The sequence below is a fragment of the Cricetulus griseus genome, chromosome 7 (genome assembly GCF_003668045.3).
Source record: "Cricetulus griseus strain 17A/GY chromosome 7, alternate assembly CriGri-PICRH-1.0, whole genome shotgun sequence".
Lineage (NCBI taxonomy): Eukaryota > Metazoa > Chordata > Mammalia > Rodentia > Cricetidae > Cricetulus > Cricetulus griseus.
In genome coordinates this window covers 3,463,165-3,488,871 of record NC_048600.1, presented here as the reverse complement: position 1 = coordinate 3,488,871, position 25,707 = coordinate 3,463,165, and the positions used below count along the sequence as shown (strand labels likewise).

The 25,707-nt window shown below is 39.2% G+C and overlaps 1 protein-coding gene and 1 pseudogene across 3 annotated transcripts in view; both read left to right on the top strand.

The window, feature by feature from the left end:
• The window catches only part of Rnf212 (ring finger protein 212), a 66,042-nt gene that overhangs the window by 3,204 nt on the left and 37,131 nt on the right, over positions 1–25,707 (top strand). The window contains exons 1-2 of one of the 3 annotated variants that reach the window (XM_035447475.1): positions 8,810–8,877; positions 9,080–9,140. The exons of the other annotated variants lie outside the window; for them this stretch is intronic. Coding sequence (XP_035303366.1) covers positions 9,134–9,140 — 7 coding nt within the window. The 5' untranslated portion in view covers positions 8,810–8,877; positions 9,080–9,133. Of the gene's footprint in view, positions 1–8,809; positions 8,878–9,079; positions 9,141–25,707 lie in introns of those variants that run through there. 3 annotated transcript variants of the gene reach the window in all.
• Positions 8,800–12,719, top strand: LOC100767949 (annotated as a pseudogene).

The window sequence follows — 25,707 nt, the reverse complement described above, 5'->3', positions numbered from 1 at the left end:
CTGTTCTGCTGTAGGGAACTTTAAGGAAGACCACAAGCCATGACATGGGGAGTGTGGAGGCCTCCGGGCCAGGTGGAGCAATCTGCTGAGCTGTCATAGCTGCTGGGACTAGGATGGACCATGAGCCAGACTATGGTTCTCTTGGTCCATATGATGACTTGGGCAGTGGCCTTTGTCCTCTGAGCCGCAATGAATGTAAATTCCGTGGGGGCGCAAGAGGCTCTTGCCCTGGCTAAGATGCTGGTAATATCACTGTCCAGTGTGTACACCCAGGCACTGTTTTTGGTATGCAGTGGGAAGACAGATTGGAAAATTGAAGGTCTGGTTTCCAGAAGTTTTGAATGTTGTATTCCACTTTCATTTGTCCTATAAATGTTACAGATAGTTTAGAAACTGGAAGTAAGGAGGTCATAATCCTTCAGCAATATATGATTAGAATGCTTTCAACTTTATACTACCACCAGCCACAATGATGTGATTCAGGGAAGTTCAGTTCCATTGCACAAAAGGGATTTCTGAGCTGCAGAGGTTTCTCAGGTTTACATTGTTGGGCAGATGCCATATTTTGTGCCATAATCCATGCAGCAGGGAGAAGACATTGAATTATTTTTCTACATTGTTTTGTGATTGGACATCCTTGGTTCTGGGTTTGCATGAACTACAGGGAGCATGAAGGGCTGTAGAGCCATAGTAGGTTCTAGAGGAAATCACCTACATTTGCAGAGAGGGCTCTAGAGCATGTGGCCTTTCTGTTGGAAGAAATATCAATAGCTGGAGGATAAGAAACATACTAGTTTAAGGGTCACTTTGAGTTAATTTTGTGAGAGCTGTGAAGTCTGTGTTTATTAAATTTCTATACACATGGAATCATAGGTAGCTGGATAGCATTGGTCAAGATCACAGTTTTCCTAGCTGGGTTTTCTTTGGTCTTTTGATTAAAAGTTGACTATATTTTCCTGATTTTGTTTTTGGCTTATTCTCTCCATCCCCTTTATTATTTTGCAAATACTATATATATTCGTAATTATTGTAGCTTATGTGGTAAATGCAGAAATCACAAATTTGTCAATGTGTGTACTATTTTTTTAACAATCCCCTTGAACATTATGAGTGTTTCTGAATTATTCTGCCTGGTCAGGATATGTCTGGTTGTTGTTCTGTATCTAAGTCTGATTTAATAGCTTCTTCTAAGGGAGAAGCTCTATTCAATCTTTGTCTGGTATTTAACTCCTAACATGCAATTTCAATAGCCTTTTTCAAGGGTGTCTTTGAGTTGTAATAACTTGGTTATAAGCAGTCCATTCCATCTTTTTGTATTGCCAGCTGCAGTTGGGTTATATGTTAAATGGAAGACCTACTGTATGTTCATAGTCTAGAACCAGCTCTGGACTTTAGAACCTGTAAAGTGTGTTCCTTAATGTGATTCAGTAATTTTTTAGGCAGCTGTATCTGGTTATCTAACACCAGAATGTGTATTTCATTGTCAACTAGTCCTAGTCTATGACTTTCTAGCTACCAAAACCTCAGGCTTATTAAATATACAAGAGTGCAGGCATATAGGGCCCTATAAGTATTCAAGGGTCCAATGAAATCTGCTTGTAGTTCATAATTACATTGTGTAGGAGGCCATGTTACAGCTGGTACTTGCTGTCTGAATCTAGTTTTAAGTACTAAACAGAGGTGGCAAGCAGTCTCTAATGGCTTGCTTACAGGCCTGCCAGTTTCCTTTTATTAAACCATTAGAACACAGCATGTGTGCCTATATGGCCTAATGTTTTCTGTAGTCTTAGGATTTCTTCTTTACTGATTATGCTAACATTCTCAGGTTCTTAATTTTCCAGTCTGGGTTCCTTTTAATAGTCATTCTCATAAGGTTGCCCTGATTTAATCTGGTTCTCCAGTTCACCTCACTTGTTAGTGTTACCAACTGAGTGATCTATGATCCTTGATAATTCATTCTGAATTTGTTCCCTAGCAACTTTTAATACTCCAGTCTTAATTGAACACAATGCCAATTTGCCTGTTATTTCATTATTTTTAGATGTCTTGTCTGTTTTGCCAATCACTCCCCATTCTGCCTTTTTCTCCCAAACTGAGATCACCACAGGTTCCCAGGTCCTTTGAGTCAGGCTAAAAGAATGTCTGGAAGGGCATTTCCAGGGAGGGGGAAATGTCTGTGAGCATGCTGTGTGGGTGAGTCTGTGAGAGACTTGCCTGGGGTGCATCTGGAGATTGCCATGCTTGTGAGGAGGTGAGCAGAGGGATTTCTACTGGATTTGCTTTGGGGAGACAGGGTGTATTTAGTAGGAGATTGGCAGGCTTGGCCCAGGGAAGCAGGAAGGTAGGTTTGCACAAGCTCCCCACCAGTGTACCAACCCAGCTCTTACCTTGCCTATCTGGAATATTATGGAGCTGAAGGAGGTGTTTGTGGAGTGTCACCTTACCTGATCATGTGCAACCCTGGAATTATTCCCTGGAGATCCCCAGGACCTGAATCAAGTCAGGCAAGGAGTCAACCAGGACTGATGATGAAACCAGAGAGGTGGAGGTCTTAGTGCTGCTGCTGTAGCTGTTAGGAGTGGCAGGATGCCGGGAATAGCCCAGGAACAGCTTGACATGGTCATATAGGTGAGAATCTGATGCAAGGTTAGTACGGCAGGTGTCCACCTACCCTTTTTAAGGACCTTCCTGCAGCCAGGTTGCTTTCTGATTTTTTATTCTCTAAGACATTCTATAGACCCTTCTTTGAGCCCAGATGATTTCCAGATACTTTCTGGTGCCCAGGTGCTTTTCAGAACTTTCTGGGGTTGGGGCGGGCATTGCCTTCTGAGATTTCAGAATCTTAGAATGTTCCTGAGACAGCGTGGGTGATCCTCATAGGTGAGCTCCTTGGTAAATCTGGAAATGTTCTAAGGCAAACTGTAGTTTTGAGGCATTTGCTATTTTATATTTTAAAAACTAGTTATATTTGGTTATTATCAGAATTATGGAGCTTGTTGATACTATAAATGTTGTTGTTTCTACAGATTGTGGTTTTGGTCTGTTGGTATGAATTGTGGTAATTGCAGTCAGCACCAAACAACTGACAACAAATGCTGGAGAGGTGGTGGGGAAAGAGTAATGTCATGAGCAAACAGGTAGACGTGTGTAGTTAGTGTAACAAAAGTTGTATTTTATTATGCTAGTGATCATCACAGGAGGTTCACAGTCTCAGTTCCTAATTAAGATCCAAGCCTCTTTTCCCAAGGCTGCTCGCCTGTGCTAAGTATGTTAGCTGAAGGTCAGGTCCAGTCTATAACAGACATCTGTTTTGAGGGTCAGGATCCTCAGGGAGACTTTCTAGAGGCAGGATAGATCAAGGTGGTGTCTCTCCAGATGTATAGAGCAGAGCATTGCTCTTGATTTTTGCTTATAGACTGTCCAGTGGCTTTCATGGGGTTCTAGGTCCGTGTCTGCTTGTCTTGAGTGAGTGATGTCATTGAGTTCTGCTTATCAGGTATAGCCTTATATGTAGTGTTGTTACTGATGAGACATTTTTTACTATGCTCATTACAATTAGGATTCTGATTCACATATATGTTTGACCATGGAAAACAAATAATACACCTGGATACCTTAGAATTAATAATTGTATGGCTTTTCATTAGGCACCTGAAAAACATGGGAAAAATAAGTTTAACATGTACAAGTTTTTGGAATTAAAATTATTAAACAGGCATCTCAAAAAACATAATTGGTATTAAAGAAGTACCTCACTAGCCTCCCTGTCCAATTCAAGGACAAGGAGCAACCTTGTCATTGTTCCCACATTGGGTTAAATGTAAGCTGAATACTTCATGTAATCTATCATAGGGCATTATTTGGGCCCCACCAAAAATTTCATGGTGTAATAAATTATGGTGTGGAAACAAACATACTTTTTTAGTCTTCCTCAATAGTATGGGTTCATTGTTTCCTCACAGAGGAGGACATGTCATATTTCCTTGTGAACATTAATGCTTAGTACCTGTGGTAGTCTGAATGTAATTGGCCCCCATAAGCTCATAGAGAGTGGCACTATTAGGTAGTGTGGCTTTGTTGCAACAGGTATGGCCTTGTTGGAAAAAGTATGCCACGGGGGGGGGGGCTTTTAGGTCTTATATATGCTCAAGTCATGTCCAGTGTCCCAGACCACTTCCTGTTGCCTGTGGGTCAAAATATGCAATACCCAGCTCCTTCTCCAGCACCATGTCTGCCTGAACTGCACCATGATGATAATGGACTAAACTTCTGAAAATGTAAGCCACCCAAATTAAAAGTTTTCCTTTATAAGAGTTGCTATGGTCATGATGTCTCTTCACAGCAATAGAAACCCAAACTAAGGTAGTATATGACTTATTACCCTTTGGAAAGGAAGCATTATGAGAAACACTGCTAATTTTACTTTTGATTGAATCATATGATGCATAGGCTTATTGTAGTTGCTCCTCAAGTGTTATTAATAGAAAACCTAGTAATCCACTATAGTCATTAGTTCATGTAACATACAATAACAGCTATTTAACCTGTGTTAATTGCATGACAAGTAATAGTGTAATTGTGTATCAGCAACCACCTATAAAAGAAAAGTTAAATACAGTTCTTGGAAATTTCCTAACTTTTAGAAAAACATTCTTTAGAAAAACATCCATCTGATTTGGGGGTACAGACATAGCTTTGGGGGTGCAGCTGTAGGGTTGGAGGAAGATTGTGTCTATGGAAATGTAGGGAGAGTAGAGGTTTCATGGGCTGATGGCCTGCCTACCTGTTCCTCTGGTTGGTGTGACATAAACATGAGCAGGGGATGTCTGCCTGAGTTGGGGGCTGGAACACAGCCATATTCCTCTTTTTCTGAATGGGAATATATCCTGTGTCATTATATGTTGGAAATCCTTAATTTGTTTCTTGATTTTATAAGATGTGACAGTCAAGAGATTGTCTTGAGTGTCAGAAGAAACTTTGGACATTTGCACTGTTTGGGCTGTTACAGATTATGAGGATCATTGATTGAAGTTAGATAAATGCATTTTCATTTTTTCTTTTTTCTTTATATGTATTCCTCTCTCGTACAATACATCCTGACCACAGTCTCTCCTTCCTCCATTCCTTCCAGTCCCCCCTCCCCAAATCCTCATTTCCCCAGATCCACTGCTACTCTGTTTCCTTTCAGAAAAGAGCTTACCTCCCAGGGATATCAACCAAACACATCATATCAAGGTACAAACCTTCATATCAAGGTTGGACAAGGTAACCCAGTAGGAGGAAAAGGGTACAAGAGCAGGCAAAAGAGTCAGAGACACCATGACTCCTTTAGTTAGGAGTCCCACAAACACCCTAAGGTAAACAACTGTAGCATGAATGCAAAGAACCTGGCACACAAATATCCATGCTCTGTGATTCCTTCAGTTTCTCTGAGACTCTGTGAGCCCTGCTTAGTTGATACTGTGGACCATGTTTTCCTGGTTTCCTTAACCCCTCTGGCTTCTACAGTCATCACCCCCTCCTTCCACAGGATTCCTAGAGCTCAAGCTAATGTTTGAGTAGGGATCTCTGTATATGCTCCCATCAGCTGTCTGAAGAAGCCTCTTTGATGACAATTAGGATAGGCACTAATCTATGATTATAGCAGAATATAGTTATGAATCATTTCATTGTTTTTGTTTCTTCTTGATCACTTTTTTTTGGTTCTACCCTAGTTCTCTGAGCCATCCAAGTTTTGGTTCCTGGCTGTTCAGGCAGTGTCAGGCATGGGCTACCCCTCACAACTTGGGCTTCAAGTTAGACCAGTCATTGGTTGGCCATTACATAATCTCTGAGCCACCATTGCCCCAGAATGTCTTGCAGGCAGGACAAGTGTGAGCGGATGTTTTGTGGCTGGCTTGGTGTCCCAGTCCCATCACTGGGAGCCTTATGTGATTACGGAAGATGGCTGGTTCAGTCTCCCTATTCTTGATTACTAGGAGTCCTCATTAGGGTCACCCTTATAGGTTCCAGGAAGTTTGCATAGCACTATTTCTATATTCCTCACTAAAAGCTCTCCTATTCCAGTCATCTCTCTTTGTATTCTCCTCCTTTGTCCCTTACTTACTTACCCGATCTCTCCTATTGCCATCCATACCTGCCTCTGGTGCACACACAAAATCTTTTTATTTCCTCTACCCCAGGGAGATACATGCATCTCCCCTAGATGAGCCTCTCTGCATCTATGAATTGTACTGTGATTAACTATTATTACTGTGATTGTACTTTACTTAATTGCTAATATCCACTTATAAATTACTGTATACCATGTTTGTCATTGTGCTTCTGGGTTGTCTCACTTGGGATAATAAAGACCTCAAACTAGACAACAATGAAACAAATAATCCAATTATAATGGGGTACACCTCTAAACAAAATTCTCAGTACAGGAATCTAAAATGGCTGAGAAACACTTGAAGAAATGTTCAACATCCTTAGCCATCATGGTTATCAAAACTACCTGTCAGAATGATTAAGATCAATAACACAACAGACAGCTAATGTTGTCAAGGACATGGAGTAAGGGGATTCATTGCTGTTGCAAGTGCAAACTTGTACAGCCAATGTGGAAATCAATATGCAAATGTCAGAAAATTGACAATCAATTTATTTCAAAACCCAGCTTTACCACTCTTGGGCATGTACCTAAAAGATGCTCTTCCATCCTTCCACAAGAACACTTGATCTACTATATTCATAGCAGCTTTATTCATAATAGCCAGAAACTGCTATGTCTGTGAGAGATTATGTTGATTAATGATTGATGTCTCGAGGTTCCTCCACTGAGGGTGCCAACATCCCTCGGATGGAAAAGGGAGTTATCTGAGCATGAGACAGTGACTAGGCAACAGAGAAAGCTGGGAAACAATCTTTGCCCATCAATCTTACCTTCAGTTGCTAGTTTGAGTTTCCATCTAAGCTCTCAAAATGGTGGATTGTAACCTGACAGAATCAGTCAAATAATCCTGTTCTTTACCTGAGAATCTTTTGGTTAATGGATTAAATCACAGCAATAGAGAAGCATGTCAGAACAAAAACAGAACACCAAAAATTATTTTGTTGCTAAGTATAACCTGGGAGTGTTGTCTTTTGAAAGAATGTGAAAGTTATCAAGTCTTTATGTGGCAAAAACCATAGAAAGTTGTACACAGAACTTAATTGGTTGTCCTTGTACGACCTGGAAGATGGGGATGTTGAGAGTAATGGCAGAAAGTGGAGATTGAGATCATAGGATTTCAGTTATAAATAGACTTCATAAAAAAATTGATGCTGGCCCACAAGTGCTGGGATTAAGGTGGGCCAAATTCCTGGCTTATATATATTATTGTGCAATGGGCCTGGAATGTAGTTTTTTATCCATGTCTGGCATATGCTGTTGTACTGATCTTCACTCATAGCTTGAATTTTAAAATTCGGCAGAGGATATAATTCTGTTTGCCAGGATGACATGTATTCATGGTATTAATACTGCCTGAGCTTCCTGAGTCATTGGATTACAGGCACATCACCTTCTTCCTTCCTGTTAGGTATGCTTTGAATTTTTTTTAATGAAAATGTGTATTTTAACTGTTTTCATGGGTACCTGGTCTTCACAGTGATCAAAAGATGGTCTCAGGACCCCTGAACTTAGAATAATGGATAGTTGTGATCCCCCAAGAAAGTACTGGCAATGGAGCCCACCTACATGCAATACCAGCAAGAGCACTTGCTGCCTTGTGTTGATTATTTATGATCAACATTTATATTGCCAATGTTTTCATCTGTCCATTTGTAACTAAACATGCAGTGCCTTTTAGTAAAATCGTATTGATGTTAAAGTTTAAATTGAAGCACTTCAGGTAGAAATGGAAGATGAATACAGAACTGGAGTGAATGCGTAACTCTTTGTAGAAATGTCAGTAAAAACCTCTGAGTTCTCTCCCCCCCTTCCCCTGGTTTTCCGGAGACAGGGTTTCTCTGTGGCTTTGGAGGCTGTCCTGGAACTAGCTTTTGTAGACCATGACAGTCTCAAACTCACAGAGATCTATCTTCCTCTGCCTCCCAAGTGCTGGGATTAAAGGCATGTGTCAACACCACCCGGATCCTCTGAGTTCTTTCTATCTTTTTTGTTTGTTTGATTTTTGTACAGGAGACAAGGTTTTAATATGTACTTCTGGCTGTCATAGATTAGGCTGGCATTCAACTCTGAGGCAGATACACCTGCCTCTGACTTCTGAGTGCAGGGTTTAAAGATGTGAACTAATACAACCAGCTTGTTCATCTTATTCTTCTTTTTTGTAGTTAGTAATTACCATACTTTTTTTTCTCATGTGTACTCTATATTGTTGATTTGTTTGCTTTTCTTTCTTTGGTTTTTAATGGGCATTTCTCTTGCAAGGTGATATCCCATTCACAGGGTACAAAAATGACAGAAGTGATCCTCCTATTCAGTTTCCTTTTAAAGTGCCTTGATGATTACATTATAATATCTATGTCATGGAATAAGTGTGGGAGCATCAGAATTATATGACCGTATTATCAAAGAAGTATACATTTGCAATGTTGTCCGTATCATATTTTCTCCTAAAGTACCTTGGTGATTACATTATAATGTCTATGTCATGAAATACATGTGGGAGCACCAGAATTATATGACTGTATTGGCAAAAGTATACATTTACAATGTTGTCAGTATCATGCTTTCTGTTATATACATGTATGGGATATTTTAGAATGCAGTGACCTATGACGATGTGCATGTTGACTTAAGTGGGGAAGAGTGGGCTTTGCTGGATCCTTCCCAGAAGAATCTCTACAAAAATGTGATGCTGGAGACCTACATGAACCTCACTGCTATAGGTAAGACTGAATTTTCTTTCACATTTTAAAATAAGGGGGTGACTGTTTCTTGGTTATTGATGCTCTTCTGTAATTATGACTGGGACTGAGGAAAGATGTTGTGACTAAATTAGGCAAGGTTCTAAGGTTCACTGAAGATAGTAACTTAAACTTTGCACCATTTTCAATAATATACCATACATTTTCTGGTACTATATTTTAGGATACTGTTGGGAAGACCATAATATTGAAGAACATTGTCAAAGTTCTAGAAGACATGAAAGGTAATTTTCATATGCAAGCTGATATAAATGTTCCTGTGAAGAAATTGTAATGTGTCCTGGAAGTTTTAAACAAAAGCATTAGCGTAAATAAGCACAGCTTAGTGTGCACTAATAATTATTAAATTCTCATAAAACCATATACCTCAGTTTCAGGTAGGTGAATACCAGGAAATGATACTTTAATGGATATCACCATTTGAATCATTACACCATCAAAACTATGCTGTAAAGCTGCAAATCTATTTATTTTTATACCATTCATATTACAAAAGATATACACATTGAAGAGGGGATAAGTATATTTCAGAAACATTCTAGTAAGCAAATAGTCCATAGCAACACTAGTGTTACTCATATACTTGTTGTGACTCTGCTAAGTTTAGTGAGAGGGTCATTTAGAGTGAAGAGTCAAGGGGCAGTTGTTATACAGAAACCTTAATCCCTATACCATTTCTTTGAGGAACAGAAAATCAAACTGTGTGAATTAGTGTGGAAACTTGTTATTTGTTATTCTTCCTTTACTAGGTATATCATGTGTCACTCAGGGTAAAAAGCCATATAAGCATAGGGATATGAAAAAATGTAACACAGTTCTCTCTAAAAACAATTAGAAGTTATGGAGCAGTACCCACATTGAGTATACTTGTTGAATTTGATGCCAGTGTAGAAGTTATTGGTGTTCCAGCTTCATTGTTAATACATCAACAAACTCATACTGCAGAACACCCCTGCATACTAGTATGCTAGGACTACGTAAATACTTCTGTTTGTCCTAGTTCACTTGGCAAATGTAGTATGAATAAAGGATAGAAAAATTTATAAATGCAATAAGGGTGGTAAAGCTGAATTTTTCCAGTTCTCGTCAAATATGTGAGAAATCTCATTTAGAAAAAAATATTATGTAAATGTGAACCATGTAATAAAGGATCTTACCATCACAGGTGTCTTCAAAGATGCAAAACAACCCTTAATGAAGAGGAACAACATGAGTGTAAACACAGTGATAAAACCTTAAGATCTGATTCCTCTTTATAATTGGACCAATTGGTAAAATTAATTCATACAGATATAAAAAGACAGCAGTGTATTGAATGTGGTAATGGTTTTACATGTGCCAATTATCCTTGCAGGCATGAAAGAAGTCATACTGGAGAGAAGCCTATATATATTCAATGTGTTAAAGCCTTTGCATGTGACAGCCATCTTCAAAGACATGGAAGAACACATACTGGAGAGAAACCCCATGAATGTAATCAGTATGGTACAGCCTTTGCAAATCACAGTCATCCTCAAAATCATGAAAGTACACATACTGGAGAGAAACCCTATGAATGTAATCAGTGTGATAAAACCTTTGCATGTCACAGTGATCTTCACATACATAAAAGAAAACATATAGGGGAGAAACTCTATGAATGTAATCAGTGTGGTAAAGCCTTTGCATGTCACAGTCATCTTCAAGTACATAAAAGAATGCATACTGGAGAGAAACCCTATGTATGTAATCAGTGTGGTAAAGCCTTTGCATATATCAATAGTCTTCAACGGCATGAAAGAACACATACTGGAGACAAACCCTATGAATGCATTCAGTGTGGTAAAACCTATGCACGGCAGAGTGCTCTTCATATACATAAAAGAACACACACTGGAGAGAAACCCTATGAATGTAATCAATGTGATAAAGCCTTTGGATATATCAGTAGTCTTCAAAGGCATGAAAGAACACACACTGGAGAGAAACCCTATGAATGTATTCAGTGTGGTAAAGCCTTTGCACGTCAGAGTGTTCTTCAAATACATAAAAGAACACACACAGGAGAGAAACCCTATGAATGTAATCAATGTGATAAATCGTTTGCATGTCACAGTCATCTTCAAAGGCATATAAGAACACATACTGGAGAGAAACCTTGTGAATGTAATCATTGTGGTAAAGCCTTTACACAACACAGTTATCTTCAAATGCATAAAAGAATGCATACTGGAGAGAAACCCTATGAATGTAGTCAGTGTGGTAAAGCCTTTGCACATATCAATAGTCTTCAAAGGCATGAAAGAACGCATACTGGAGAGAAACCCTATGAATGTAATCAGTGTGATAAAGCCTTTGCATGTCACTATACTCTTCAAATACATAAAAGAACACATACTGGAGAGAAACCATATGAATGTAATCAATGTGGTAAAGCCTTTGCATGTCACAGTCATCTTCAAAATCATGTAAGAACACATACTGGAGAGAAACCCTATGAATGTACTCAATGTGGTAGAGCCTTTGCACAACACAGTCATCTTCAAAGGCATAAAAGAACACATACCGGAGAAGAACCCTATGAATGTAATCAGTGTGATAAAGCCTTTGCACATATTATTAGTCTTTAACGCATAAAAGAAGACATACTGGAGAGAAACCCTGTGAATGTAATCAATGTGTTAAAACTTTTGTACATGTCACAGTCATCTTAAAATGCATAAAAGAAGACATACTGGAGAGAAACTTTATGAATGTAATCAATGTGGTAAAGCCTTTACACAATACGGTTAATCTTCAAATGCATAAAAGAACACATAAAGGGAGAAAGCCTTTGCATGTATCAGTAGTCTTCAAAATCATGAGAAAAGTCATAATGCAGAGAAACTCTATAATCCAGAGTCAAAAGGACAGTGAAAGAAACACTTTGGCCCTGAAACCAGAGGCAGAGAAACACACTCTACCCCTCACAAACTGAGCATGAAACCAACCAGTCCCTGTGGAGGAAAGATGGATCTAGGCACCCAAACCCCCACAAACCTCAACTGAGAGCCCTACATGACCTCACCACCAGAACTTGGCCATTCAGGCCAAATGTCAATAAAGGAACAAAAGACCCATCCAACAGAGAAATTATAAGGAGCAACAACTGTACCTGTAATTATCCCAAACACATATGGGTAAACAGTAATGTAGCAATACATTCAACAACATAAAAAGCAGTATGGTATCACCAGAACTTAGTAGTTCTATAACAGCAAGACCTTAACATCCCAACTTGGATGAAGCAGAAGAAAACAATCTTAAAAATAACTTTATGAAGATAATAGAGGCCCTTAAGTAGGAAATGAAAAATTACCTTAAAACAAGGAAAAAACATACAATTGGAAAGAATCAATAAATCCCTTAAAGATAGTTGAGAAAAAAACAAACCTGAAGGAAACAGTTCAAGACTTGAAAATATAAACAATTAAAAAAAAAAACACTGAGGGAATTCTGGAAATGGAAAATATGGGTAAACAAATAGGAACTACGGATGCAAGCATAACCAATAAAATACAAAAGATGGAAGGAGAATCTCAGTTATTGAAGATAGAATAGAAGAAATAGATTCATTGGTCAAAGAAAATGTTAACTTCAACATTTCTTAACACAAACATCCAGAAAATCTAGGACACCATGAAAAACCAAATCTAAGAATAATAGGGATAGAAGAATTCCAACTCAAAAGCAAAGAAAATGTATTCAACAACATCATAGGACATGCCTATGGAGATACAAGAAATTTACAGAACAACAAATAGAGTGAACCAAGAAAAAAAAAACTTACCTCTCCACATAATAATCAAAACACCAAACATACAGAATAAAGAATGAATATTAAAAGCAGAAAGGGAGAAGACCAAATAACATATTAAGGCAAACCTATCAGAATCACACACAACTTCTCCATAGAGACTCTGAGAGCCATAAGGTCTCTATGACTCAAATGGACTTAATAGACATCTATAGAATATTCCACCCAAACACAAAAGAATATACTTTCATGTCAGCACCTCATGGAAACTTCTCTAGATTGACCACATACTTGGTCACAAAGCAAACCTCAACAGATAACAACAACAAAAAATCGGAATAACCTCATGTATTTTATAGGATAAAGTTACAATTCAACAACAACATGAACTAGAGAAAGCCTACAAACTCATGGAAACTGAACAACTCTCAACTCAATTACCACTGGGTCAAGGAAGAAGTAAGGAAATTAAAGACTTCCTAGAATTCAATGGAAATGAATATGCAACATACCCGTACTCATGAGACACAGTGAAAGCACTGCTAAGAGAGAAGTTCATAGTACTATGTGCCTATATAAATAATTTTGAGAAATCTCCTAGTAGTAACTTAACAGCACATCTGGAAGCTCTAGAAAAAAAAGAAGCAGACAGTCCTAAGAGGAGTAGATGGCAGGAAATAATCAAACTCAGGGCTGAAATTAAAAAACAAAAAGCAATGCAAAGAATCAATGAAACAAAGAATTGGTTCTTTGAGAAAATCAGCAAGATAGACAAACCCTTATTCAAACTAACCAAAAGACAGAGAGAATATCCAAATTAACAAAATCACAAATGGAAAGAGTGATACAACAACAGACACAGAGAAAATCTAGAGAATCTTTGGGTCATACTTCAAAAACATATACTCCACAAAATTAGAAAATCTTAAAGAAATGGGCAATTTTCTTGATAGGCACCACATATGAAAATTAAATTAAAAAAATGGATAAACAGCATGAATAGACCTATTACCCCTAAGGAAATAGAAGTAGTCATTAAAAGTGTCCAGCCAAAAAGCACAGAATTCTACCACAATTTCCAAGAAGAGCTAATACTAATACTCTTCAAATTGTTCCACACAATAGAAACAGAAGGAACATTGCCAAATTATTTTGATGAGGCTACAGTTACCCTGTTGCCCAAACCATACAAAGGTGCAACAAAGAGAATTACAGATCAATCTCCCTTCTGAACATTGATGCAAAAATCCTCAATAAAGTACTGGCAAACTGAATCTAAGAACACATTAAAGAAAATCATCTACCATGACCAAGTAGGCTTCATCCCAGAGATGCTGGGATGGTTGAACATGCAAAAATCAGTCAATTTAATCCAGCATATAAACAAACTGAAAGAAAAGAACTATGTAACTATCTCATATGCTGAACAGGCCTTTGAGAAAATCCAACACTCCTTCATGATAAAGGTCTTGGAGAGATCAGGGATACAAGGAACATATCTAAACATAATAAAAGCAATATACAGTAAACCAACCGTCAACATCAAATTAAATGGAGATAAACTCAAAGGAATTCCACTAAAAGCAGGAACAAGACAAGGCTGTTCATCTTCTCCATATCTGTTCACTAGAGTACTATAGAGCAGTAAGACAACAAAAGAGGATTAAGGGAATTCAATTTGGAAAGGAAGAAGTCTAACTTTTGCTGTTGGCAAATGATGATAGTATAAATAAGTGACCAGAAAAACTGTATCAGGGAACTCCTGGGACAGGGAAATGGATAAGATCTACTGGGTAAATTGGGGTGGGGTAGAGGGGAGGGGATTGGGTATGGGAACATGATGGGATTGTGATGGCCGACTTGGGTGAGAGATAGAGGGGGAGAGCAATGAAAGAGATATTTTGATAGAGGGAGTCATTATGGGGTTAGAGAGAAACCTGATGCCAAGGAACCTCCCAGTGATCCACGAGGATGATCCCAGCTAAGGCTCCTAGCAGTAGTGGAGAGGGTTCTAACCTGGCTTTTTCCTGTAATCAGAATGTTGACTACCATAATTATTGTTATTATAGAACCTTCATCCATTAACTGGTGGAAGCAAATGCAGAGATCCACAGCCAAGCACTGGACTGAACCCCTGGTTTCAAGTCAAAGAGGAGGAGGAGGATTATATGAGCAAGAGGGCTCAAAGTCATGATGAGGAAACAGAGTAGACTCAAGCTTGTGGGAGTTCACAGATTCTAGACAGCTAGGACGCCTGCATGGGACCAACCTAAGCCTTCTGCATGTGGGTGATAGTTGTGTCTATTTGTGGCCCCTATCAGTAGTGCCAAGATCTGTCCCTCATGCATGAGCTTGCTATTTGGAACCTGTTCCCTATTGTGAAATGCCTTGCTCAGACTTGATGCAGGGGTGAGGAGCTTGGTCCTGTGTCAACTTGCTGTGTTGTGCTTTGTTGACTCCTGTGGGAGGCCTTACCCTTTATGTAGAGTGGATGCCAGTGTATAAAGGAGGTGGGGGAGGCACAAGATGAGAGGAGAGAGGGGAAACTGGTTGGTTTGTAAAATAAATTTTAAAATTTAATTAAAAATGATTTAAACTGAAATACTCACAGTTTCAAAATATATGTATGCTGGAGAAAGAAAAAAGAGTGAAGGTGGAGATCACTGCACTGTGGTTTCTATTTTGAAACATTTGAGGTAGATTCTATCAATTAAGTGAAGTTTATTTTGTTGGTCCTTCTGTGACTTTTGTTCATCTTCTGTTTTGCTTATACTTAGCGATACATAATTTTTCTGCTGTAATATATAGAGTGGGATCCCCATCATCTAAGTGGTCCATTGTTTATTTAAATATCAGTAGTGCATTTTCATACTTTACAAGTAAGGTTGTCTGTGAAAGGGTGGTGGGCTGTTGTTTGTGATTTTGGTTTTCATATTTTCACAAGTTCCCTTGAGATTTTGTTGTTTGTAATTCAGCCTGGCTTGGATATCAGTGACGATTCACTGATACATTTGAACTTAGGATCTTCATGTGTCCTCTTCCTGAATACAAGTCTAAGGGTAGATGATGTACTCCCAATGTGTGCTGTTTAGTCAATACTTTTAATAAAGTTGATGTGAAAATGCTTAGTAGAAGAGATTACAGGAAACATTAGACACCTTATGTGTATATTCAAAGTAGCATTTTCATTTATTTGGTAGAGATGTAATAATGCAGGATAATCAGCAATCAACTGTGTATCTCATACCATAGCTTGATGTTCTATGGTGAGTGTGAGTGTGTGTGTGTGTGTGTGTGTGTGTGTGTGTGTGTGTGTGTGTGTGGTGTGTGTGGTGTGTACATTTTCCATGCTTTTCCCTCTCCCCATTAGTTAACCATTTGGAATTTCATCTTGAAGCACTACCTTGTAAGGGAATTATCCAGAGATGCCAGATAATGTAGTGGCACTAAGATTTATCTTATTACAAACATTTATGGTGTGTGTGTGTGCATGTGTGTGTGTGTGTGTGTGTGTGTGTGTGTGTGTGTTGTGATGTGATTATGGGTTTGTAGGCCAAGGCAGATATGTGGAGACCAGAAGACAGCTTTGTGGTGATCAAGGTCAGGTTTCCATCCTTGTATACCACAGCCCTTCTCACTGAGCCATCTCACCGGTGCTCAAATAAGATTAGTAGAAATATTACATCAGTAAACTTTTGTCTTCTTTTCAGATTGTAAACATAATTTCATACAAGGATAGAGGAACACAGGACAATTTGAATAATAAAACCTCTTTGCATATGAAAATATGCTACCATTCATTTTTCTGAATTTCTTGATTCTGAAGACTTATCATTTGTAACATGTTCTCAGAACCACAATTGAATGACAGAGAATTGCTTCCTTCAGTAAAGATGGGTGCTGCTAAGTCTGATGAACTGAGTTCTATCTCTGGGTGACCCATATTATTCCTAGAAGTTTTCTACACTTGGGCATTAGCATATGCACACACCTACATGAGCACATGCATAAATAATTTTAAAATCTAAATAAGTAGCATTGAGGTCACTTGCAGCCAAATGACTCCCTGGGTTTCGTCACCAGAACTCACACAGGGGAGGTAGATAATAGACTCCTGTAAGTTTTCCTCTCACAGCATGGCACAGGTGTACACACAGTCACAGTGGGTGACTCATGGCACCACTGAAAAGCCTGCCTCTAGTTAATATTTCACCTAATATAAATTAGCATATCTAAGGTTGAGGGAGTTATTGGATGGAATCTCAGGGGATGGATAAACAAAGGTCTTATGGAAATCTTGTAATCCTCCTCTGTAAGATAGAATGTTGAGTCATATTACCATAGACCTAACTCTGTTGTATGGTTCTGTTTGTTTGCTGGACTGTGGCCTGAGATCTCCTATGGGTAACCACAGCTGTTCTGCTCCATGATAGCAATGGTGAAGTCAATCCCAGAGGGAAGAGATACTCTACATTCCACTCTTTCCTTCAGGTCTTACATTTTGTCTGCTTCTCTTCCATTATGTTACTTAAAACTTGGAGAGGGTGTTATATACATAAATATTTTCTTCTGCTTAGGGATGGAAAATTAGCCATTATTGCCACAGCAACATTGTAGACCATAGCAACAGACACTTGGTCCTAGACACAAGCTCCATTAAAAGTGCCTGACTCTAGTCATGAAATAATCCAGGGCAGTGAGCTACGGTATCATAGATTCTAAGTTGTCTGCATCCAACTTTAAATTGCTGAGGACTCTATTATTTAGCTTATCATATATACATGCACAGAATGATTTCCCAATGAATACATGTGTAACATTTCAGTAGTTGTATGTCTAATACATTCTGTTTTGTAGCACTGCCTTCTTCATTCATGAAGTTGCACAATTTAGAAAAGAATATTCTAGTGGTAAATTTAGTCAAAGCCTTCTTTGCAGAATGGTATCTCAACTCCAGCTTCAGGTAAGAAGACACTAAATAGCTTCTACAGGCAGGTGGTAGTGATCCACACCTTTAATCCCAGCAATTGGGAGGCAGAGGCAGGTAGGTGTGTTGCAGTATAGCCTAATCTACAGAGAGACTTACAGGATAGCCAGAGCTACAATGACAAACTGTCATTAAAAAAAAAAAAAAGAAGAAGGAAAAGGAGAAAAAGAAACTTCTATAGATAAGCACTTATCTTTTTATTACAATAAGTGCTCCACCTGTATCCATCATATATCTATCATCTGTCTGTCTTTCGATCATATTAAAACAGCTTTCTAGTGGCTGCCAATCCATATGCCAATGAGAGGGTGTTAGTTTCATTTTGTCTTTCTAGACATAATGGGCATAGGTAACATACTTGTACACATGCATGAGTGCAAGAACACATGAGTGTGTGTGTGTGTGTGTGTGTGTGTGTGTGTGTGTGTGTGTGTGTGTGTGTCTGCATCCATGGTTTGATACCATCTGTATTAATCCATCCTAGACAATGGGATTTACTTATATTCTTTTAAAATAGGCAAAGGCTTCCTTGTAGACTAGGCCTACAAATTAGTATGTTGTTCATCAATTATTTAGAGACCATTGCACTTCAGGTAGTCTCGCAAAACCACCTCACTTCTGAAAAAGATAGGAACGGTATGTTCTAGATCACACCTGCTTGATCTTGAGAGGGGCAACTATCAACATATTCAGCATTTGGATCAGTTATGGGTCTCTGAAGAAACCAACAGCCATTGCCAAAAGATACTGGTTTTTTATGGCCAACAACAGCAGTAATCTATAGGCATCATATTGGTGTGTCACCACCTCCTAGCTTCTGGCTGCTGGGATTAAACGTGTGTGCCTGGCTTCTATGGCTGTGGCTGACTTTGCTTTTCTGAATCCTCAGTCAAGTTTAATAAATCATAAATAAAGCAGGATTTTCTGAAGGACTGCCCTGCCTTGTCTTGGGAAGGTTTTGCAGTCACTCATTTTTTTTTTTTTGTTCTGTTTGTCCATTTTAGCATACTGTCAGCAGTCAAGGCAGGAGCACTTTCTTGCCCAGTGGCTTACCTTTACCACAGAGAATGGAAACTCCATTTGAGTTTCTTCAATGCCCATCTTCTTCTATTAAGTAGATTGATGCTGAAAGACCCTTAAAATGGCAGCACCCCAAATCACTCACAAGAAGCTGGCTTGATGCAAAAAGCAAGAGGAGTTTTTATTCCAGGTGCACTGGGGCCCACAGTCAAACATCACGCAGGGGTAGAGGACTGAGGGCCTCAAGTGCAGAATTGAGACAGTTGTTATAGGGTTTACAACAAAGCCAGTACATTTGAACCAATTATTCTAAAGTGTCAGAAGCTTACTCAGTGTGAGCCAATCAACTTAGCCCATTTTGCAGTTTCTAGGTTACTTAGAGCATTTTACTAAAATTAAGTATGCAGCTGCAGCTTGTTGGCTTATTTCCCATTATTTTTTTTTTTGGCCGGGGAGCAAGGATGTGGGACAGTTGGTGTTTTGGGGTGGTCATGACTTTCTGGAACCAAATAACTCATAATAACTTTTAGAAACCAGACTGTTATTGAAAATAACATTCCACAGGTGGTTATGAATAATAACAGTTTTCATATATCGGTCATTGTGACCGGGCCACTTTATACATTTCTTTTTCTGTGTTTTTCTATGTGGCTAGGGGGTGAATACTTTTAAACTTCTAGCTTTCTGTGGTCTTTGTGATTATAGGAGAATTTAGGCTATATTTTTTCAGCCTTTCAGTGCTTCCAAGAGCAGACATGTCTCATTGTTATAAAAAATAAGCTATGTTATTAAAACATTTTAAATGTCATATTCTGTAGATCTCTGAAGTGTTTGAAGACAACCTGTCTTTCTAAAATATATCTCTGTTTGTCTTTGAAAACATACCTAATGTGACTACAAGTTCAATTGTAATAGATGACTAATTACTCACCAACATTTCCTTATTATCTTATATAGCTGGTAATATTAACTTTCAAGAATTAGAAATTTGCATCACACTGATGAATAATATGTATAGGTACAATACCAATGATTCTCAAATTTGTATACAATATGCAGAAGCATAATCAAGTGTAAAATATTTAAAAGTAGTTGTTGTTTGTTAAATGTAGATTCAATAATTTACCTTTTATCTCATGTCTCTGTCCTTTCCTTTTTCTTTTCATAGTAGATTCAATAATCTACCCTTTATTCCTACCATATCTATATCCTCTTTTAAAAACAAAAGCCTTGAATCTAATCCCCTTTGTTCAACTTTCTTCCTGACAGTAACCAACAACATTTTGTAACCAGTCTCCCTAAACAATGACAAATAACACATTGAATGACAAAAAAAAAAAAAAAAAAAAAACCGCCCACCCCACCTCTTGGGAATATGGGCAACATATTCTTAAACTTACTTCCTATTGTCTGGGGGCAACAACATCTTTAGGGGATCTTGAAAAGAAAATTTGGGGTTAACTGTCAAGCTGTATTAATTTTGTTCAGTCTCTGCATAATGGAAAAGTACAGGGCTTGTACTTGGCTACAGTAGTATGTGAGGCTGGATCATCTCCTCGAAAATTGTTCTGAGCAGCATCTGTGAGGCTAGATCATCTCCACTGGCCACCTAAAAATTGTTCTGAGCAGTTTGTAGTCCAATGCCAATCTTTAGTTGATATTGTTCGGTTTAAATGGTGTTATCACAGTCCTGGTGAAGTTGTTGTGGATTTCCTTCTTTGACTGTTAGACCCCCGAAAACTCAAGTATCCGGGGTCTCAGGCCAGGTTCGCGGTCACCCCAATCACCAGGCGGATTCGAGAGCTTGCTGCAAACTGCACGAGGCTTTATTGTAATTTAACGAGCTAACCCCATGTTAGCTCGGGTCTTTCACCCACCCGCCATGGCGGACGGCTAGAAAAGACGGCTCCTTGGGTCTCCCAAAAGATCTTATAGGGCAGCGTAAGGGGAGTGTCTAGGGGTACGCACAGGCTTACGATTGGTGTGCTTCCAGGCTTGGAGGGCTTGCCCTGTGTTGATTGGTCAACTGGTTGTTATGGCTCATAGGCCCTCCCAGGGTGGTTGCTATGCTCTCTACGTCATTGCTGTGCGCTTGTCCGTAAAGCACACCCAGGGTCATAAAGCATAGCGCCACCAGCTAACTTCCGATTGGCTCCTTGTCACGAGACAGGCATCTGACCTCTACGTGACCAAGGTAGGTTTATGGCAAGCACGTGTTCGGCAGTTATGGCTGCCAAAAGGAAGCTGGTTCCTTCATACATAGTTTCTCTGTGTTAACAGTCCTGGCTGTCTTGAAATTCACTTTGTACATCAGGCTGGCTTCGAACTCAGTGAGATCTACATGCTTCTGCCTCCCAAGTGGTAGTATTAAAGTTGTGTGTCATCTCCACCCAGCTTGGATTCAGGTTTTTGTTGTTGTTGTTGTTGTTGTTGTTTTTGGAGACTTCAGAGATCACATTAGGTCATATTACTTCTTTTCTTTAATTTTTCCTGGTAGTTCTTCGTTCTTCTTTGGATATTTATTTATCCAAAGGTCTCAAACTCCTCAAGATGTTTGTTTTTATTTTCCTGAAAAGACAAAAAACAAAACCCTTCCCTAACCCTAACTTCAGGGAAGTTCCTAATCTAATCCTTACCAGTTTCGATCTATGGGTTCTCCTGAATTTTTTATTTGAGCTTCTAAAACTCTTCTATCATCCAAAACAATGTTTTCTTTCAATAGGCATTAGGTTATTTAATTGTTCTGGGAAGGAGTTTCATCCATGGTGGCAGGAAATGAATGAACCGGTTTTGCTATAGAGGCTTTTCAGAGGCCCCTCAAGGCATATCCTGAAGGCAAAGGATTACCTTGATAATCCCCTGGCAACCTACATTCCTTTGTCCAATGCCTTTGCCACACCTTTTGCCTAATCCAGGAGGGATAGGCATTCTGTTTGGATTTATTTATAAAAAGAATTATTTCTAGAAATGCCTTGTTTACAATCCCTTTTCAAATGGCCTTGTCTGCCACAAATAAAACATTTGACATTTTGATTTTTCTTTAAACCTCTTCAATTTAATCCCAGCACTCGGGAGGCAGAGGCAGGCAGATCTCTGTGACTTTGAAGCCAGCCTGGTATACAGAGCAAGTGCTAGGATAGGCTCTAAAGCTACACAGAGAAACCCTGTCTCAAAACAAAACAAACAAAAAACAAACAAACAAACAAAAAAAAACCTCTCTTCAAATCACCTCTCCTATCCATGTATCACTGTTATGGTCATGAGTTTCGATATTAATTATATTTGGAATCCAATCCTCTGAGGGTGCTGATTTTGCCTTTAAAGGCCTAATTATCCTTTTGCATTGGGCCTTATCATTTTCAAAAGCCATTGTTTCAATAATGAGTTTACTCTCCCCAGTCAGAATGGTTACCATTAAGAATACTAATAACTTTGTTAGCTTTAAAGAGAAGCTAGCTAACAAAGAGAACTCTAAGAGGGAAGCATGGTTCATCCTGGGAAGGGGAAATAGATGAGATCTCCTAGGTAAACTGGGGGTGGGGTTAGTAGAGGAGAGAGGATTGGGGGATGAGAACATGAGGGAACAGGAGGATGGTTGAGTTGAGTAGGATGGAGTGGGAGAGTAATGAAATAGATATCTTGATAGAGGGAGCCATTATGGGGTTAGGGAGAAAGCTAGGGAAATTCCCAGGAATCCACAAGAATGACACCAGCTAAGACTCCTAGCAATAGTGGAGAGGGTGCCTGAACTGGCCTTCCCCTGTCATCAGATTGGTGAATACCCTGTCATCATAGAACTATCCAGTAATTGATGGAAGCTGATACAGAGATTCACAGCCAAGCAACTGGCCAAGCTCTGGGAGTCCAGTCAAAGAGAGAGAGGATGGATTATATGAGCAAGGGGGTCAAGACCATGACAGAGAAATCCACAGAGACAGCTGACCCAAGTTCATGGGAGCTCATGAACTCTAAACTGACATGGGACTGAACTAGGCCCTCTGCATGTGGGTAACAGTTGTGTAGCTTATTTTTGAGGGTCCAGGATCTATCCCTAATGCATGAGCTGGCTGTTTGGAGCCCATTCTCCTTGGTAGGCCTTGCTCAATCATGATGCAAGGAGGAGGGTCTTGGTCTTGCCTCAACTGTGCCAGGCTTTGTTGACTCCCCAAGGGAGGTCTTATCCTTTCTGAGGAGTGATTGGGGGTAGGTTGGGGGAGGTGTGGGTAATAGGAGGAGGGGAGAGAGGGGGAACTGTGTTTGGCATGTAAAATGAATTAAAAATTTTAAATTAAAAAAAAAAGTACTAATAATATTGACAAACATTCCCATGTTAATCTCTGAATTGGATTGAGTTGTGTGGAATATTCCTTTACATTGTGTAAATATATGACTGCTTGTACAAATAAAATCTGTCTAAAGGTCAGAGAATGGAGCTTGGTACTAGCTAACCATAGAAGTCTGGAGGTCTGTACAGATAGGAAGTAAAGTAGCTGGGCAGAAACAGGTTATAACAGGAACTTGCTCTCTTTGTCTGCTAAGACTTAAAGGAGGTCTACAAAGTGAGTTCTATGACAACAGCCAGGGCTGTTGTACAGAGAAACCCTGTCTCAAAAAACAAAACACATGCATGCACGCACACACACACACAACTAGTCCAGCATAAGAATTCAGTGCCGCCGGGCGTTGGTGGCTCACGCCTTTAATCCCAGCACTTGGGAGGCCGAGGCAGGTGGATCGCTGTGAGTTCGAGGCCAGCCTGGTCTCCAGAGCGAGTGTCAGGATAGGCTCCAAAACTACACAGAGAAACCCTGTCTCGAAAAAACCAAAAAAAAAAAAAAAAAAAAAAGAATTTGGTGCCTAAAAACTCCTATGAATGATATATCCTGTGTATTCAATGTTGTTTATGTTAGTTTATTTACCAATGCTCCTTAACAATGAATTATAGATAGTTCTGTATGGAAAGAAGGTGAAGACATCCTTGAGATGCATATGGGTACTGGGGTTGTGAGAGATAAGAGGACAGAGGAAGGGAACTGGAGCTGCTAACCCAATGGCCTGCTAAGATTAGCTTTTCTTCCTTTGTTGTTGTTTTCATTCTCTGTGTATGTTGGGGTGGGGCCATAGATACACATGACTGTGGTTCCCTGCTGAGGCCAGAAGTTCTCAGATCTTAGAAACTGCAGTTACAGGCAGTTGAAAGACATCTGATATAGGTGCTGGGAACTAAACTCCTTTACTCAGGGTACTCTGGAAGAGCAAGCAAGAGCTCTTAACCCCTGACCCTTCTCTCTAGTCTCTTTGTTTTCATCCTTCCTTTCATTGTCAGAAAATGAGGCAGCTGGTCCCTTATAGCAAGGAAAGACCAGGAGACAAGAAGACATATTGGGAAGACTAGGGATCACACTGTGAAACAGAGTACTAAAGAAAAAATACTGCTGGATATGGAGAACTCACTTTCTTTGAAAGGGGTTATGAAGGGATCCTATCCCTCTGCATAAGTACAACTAGCTAGGCTTTTAAGTACAAGTCTTTTTACAGACCACAATTGGAGAAGAGTGGCATATTAAATAGATAATACCCAATTCCACTAGGACAAACCCCATTCAGGCCTCTGTCAGAGATCTCAATGCCCACAGCAGTACCCTGGGTTGTTGGGAGCTCTCTAATCAGCTCCTAATTCAATGATTCAAATATTAGTGTTTTGCCGAGGAAAAGCTCCCAGAAGGAAGGGGCGATGCTGAGGAACAAATTCAGATTCAATAAGACCCACGCCGAGTTCTGGGAGAGCAAAGGAACATGCAGTAACTATTGACATATGACCCAGAAATTCCACTCCTATAACCCAAAGAATTGAAAGCAGAATTGAAACAGAGCCTTGGGTGCCACTGTTTATAGCAGCTTTCAATCATCAAAAAGAAGATATGGAAATACATGGACAAAATGGATGAAAATATGAAGAATTTTAACTATTGGAATTAAAAAATATGTACATATGTTTATGAATATGTTTGAATATAGATATGAACTGGGAAATAATGATGTCTGAAACTAGGAACTCATGGAATGGATTCCGTAGAAGACAGCAAGAAGAGATTAGTAAAGGAGACTGTATTAACAAAATACAATAGGCCTCAACAGACAAGGAATGAAAGATCAGAAAAAAGTGAAAGCTGTAGGGGAAAGTGATTCTTTTACTCCATTTGTTTTGAAGCCCTTGCTAAGCTGTGAGCATAGCAGCAAAGCACCTTATCTTAGAGGTGAAGAAACTCTTAGAGGTGTGGAAACTGTCCCCATAGTGTTCACTCAGTCTGCTCTAATCCCTCCCATTAGCAATTCTTCTCTTCTGACATCTGCTGGCTGCACAGGACATGACACTTCCCTCCCTTATTCTGCCTGCCTGAGAAGTGGAGTGGAATGGCTTGTATTTAGGATTAGAGGAATTTGTACAAAAACAAGCAGAAATTACACTCCAGTTATTCTGCTAAATGCAATATTACTGAATACTGACATTTTAATGGGAGGGTCAAACTGGCATTTGCCAATTCAAAATCCCTCATTGAGCATATGCTTTGGGAGACACTCATTCGACAAATATTTCCTGAACCTCTACCATGTGGCTAAACACTGCTTTAGGCTTATTACACTATCTCTAGGCCTATTTTTAAAAAGAAATAAAGTGTCTCCTGCTCTATAGAGCATCAAAGAAAGTAGATGAATGCATACTTTGTTCACAAAGGGCATGCCAGAAAAAAAAAAAAAAAATTATATAATATATATATATATATATATATATATATATATAGAGAGAGAGAGAGAGAGAGAGAGAGAGAGAGACTAGACAGCTCCATGTGTGCTATTCTGGGAATCAAAATGGGAAAGTCCTATAAAAATAAGGTGTAGCCACTGAGAACAGTGACACTCTATCTATACAAGCAAGTGGCAGCCAGAAAGAGTAAACTGCAGCAGGGCAGTGATAGAAAAATGGAGACCCTGATTCTGTACCCAGCAA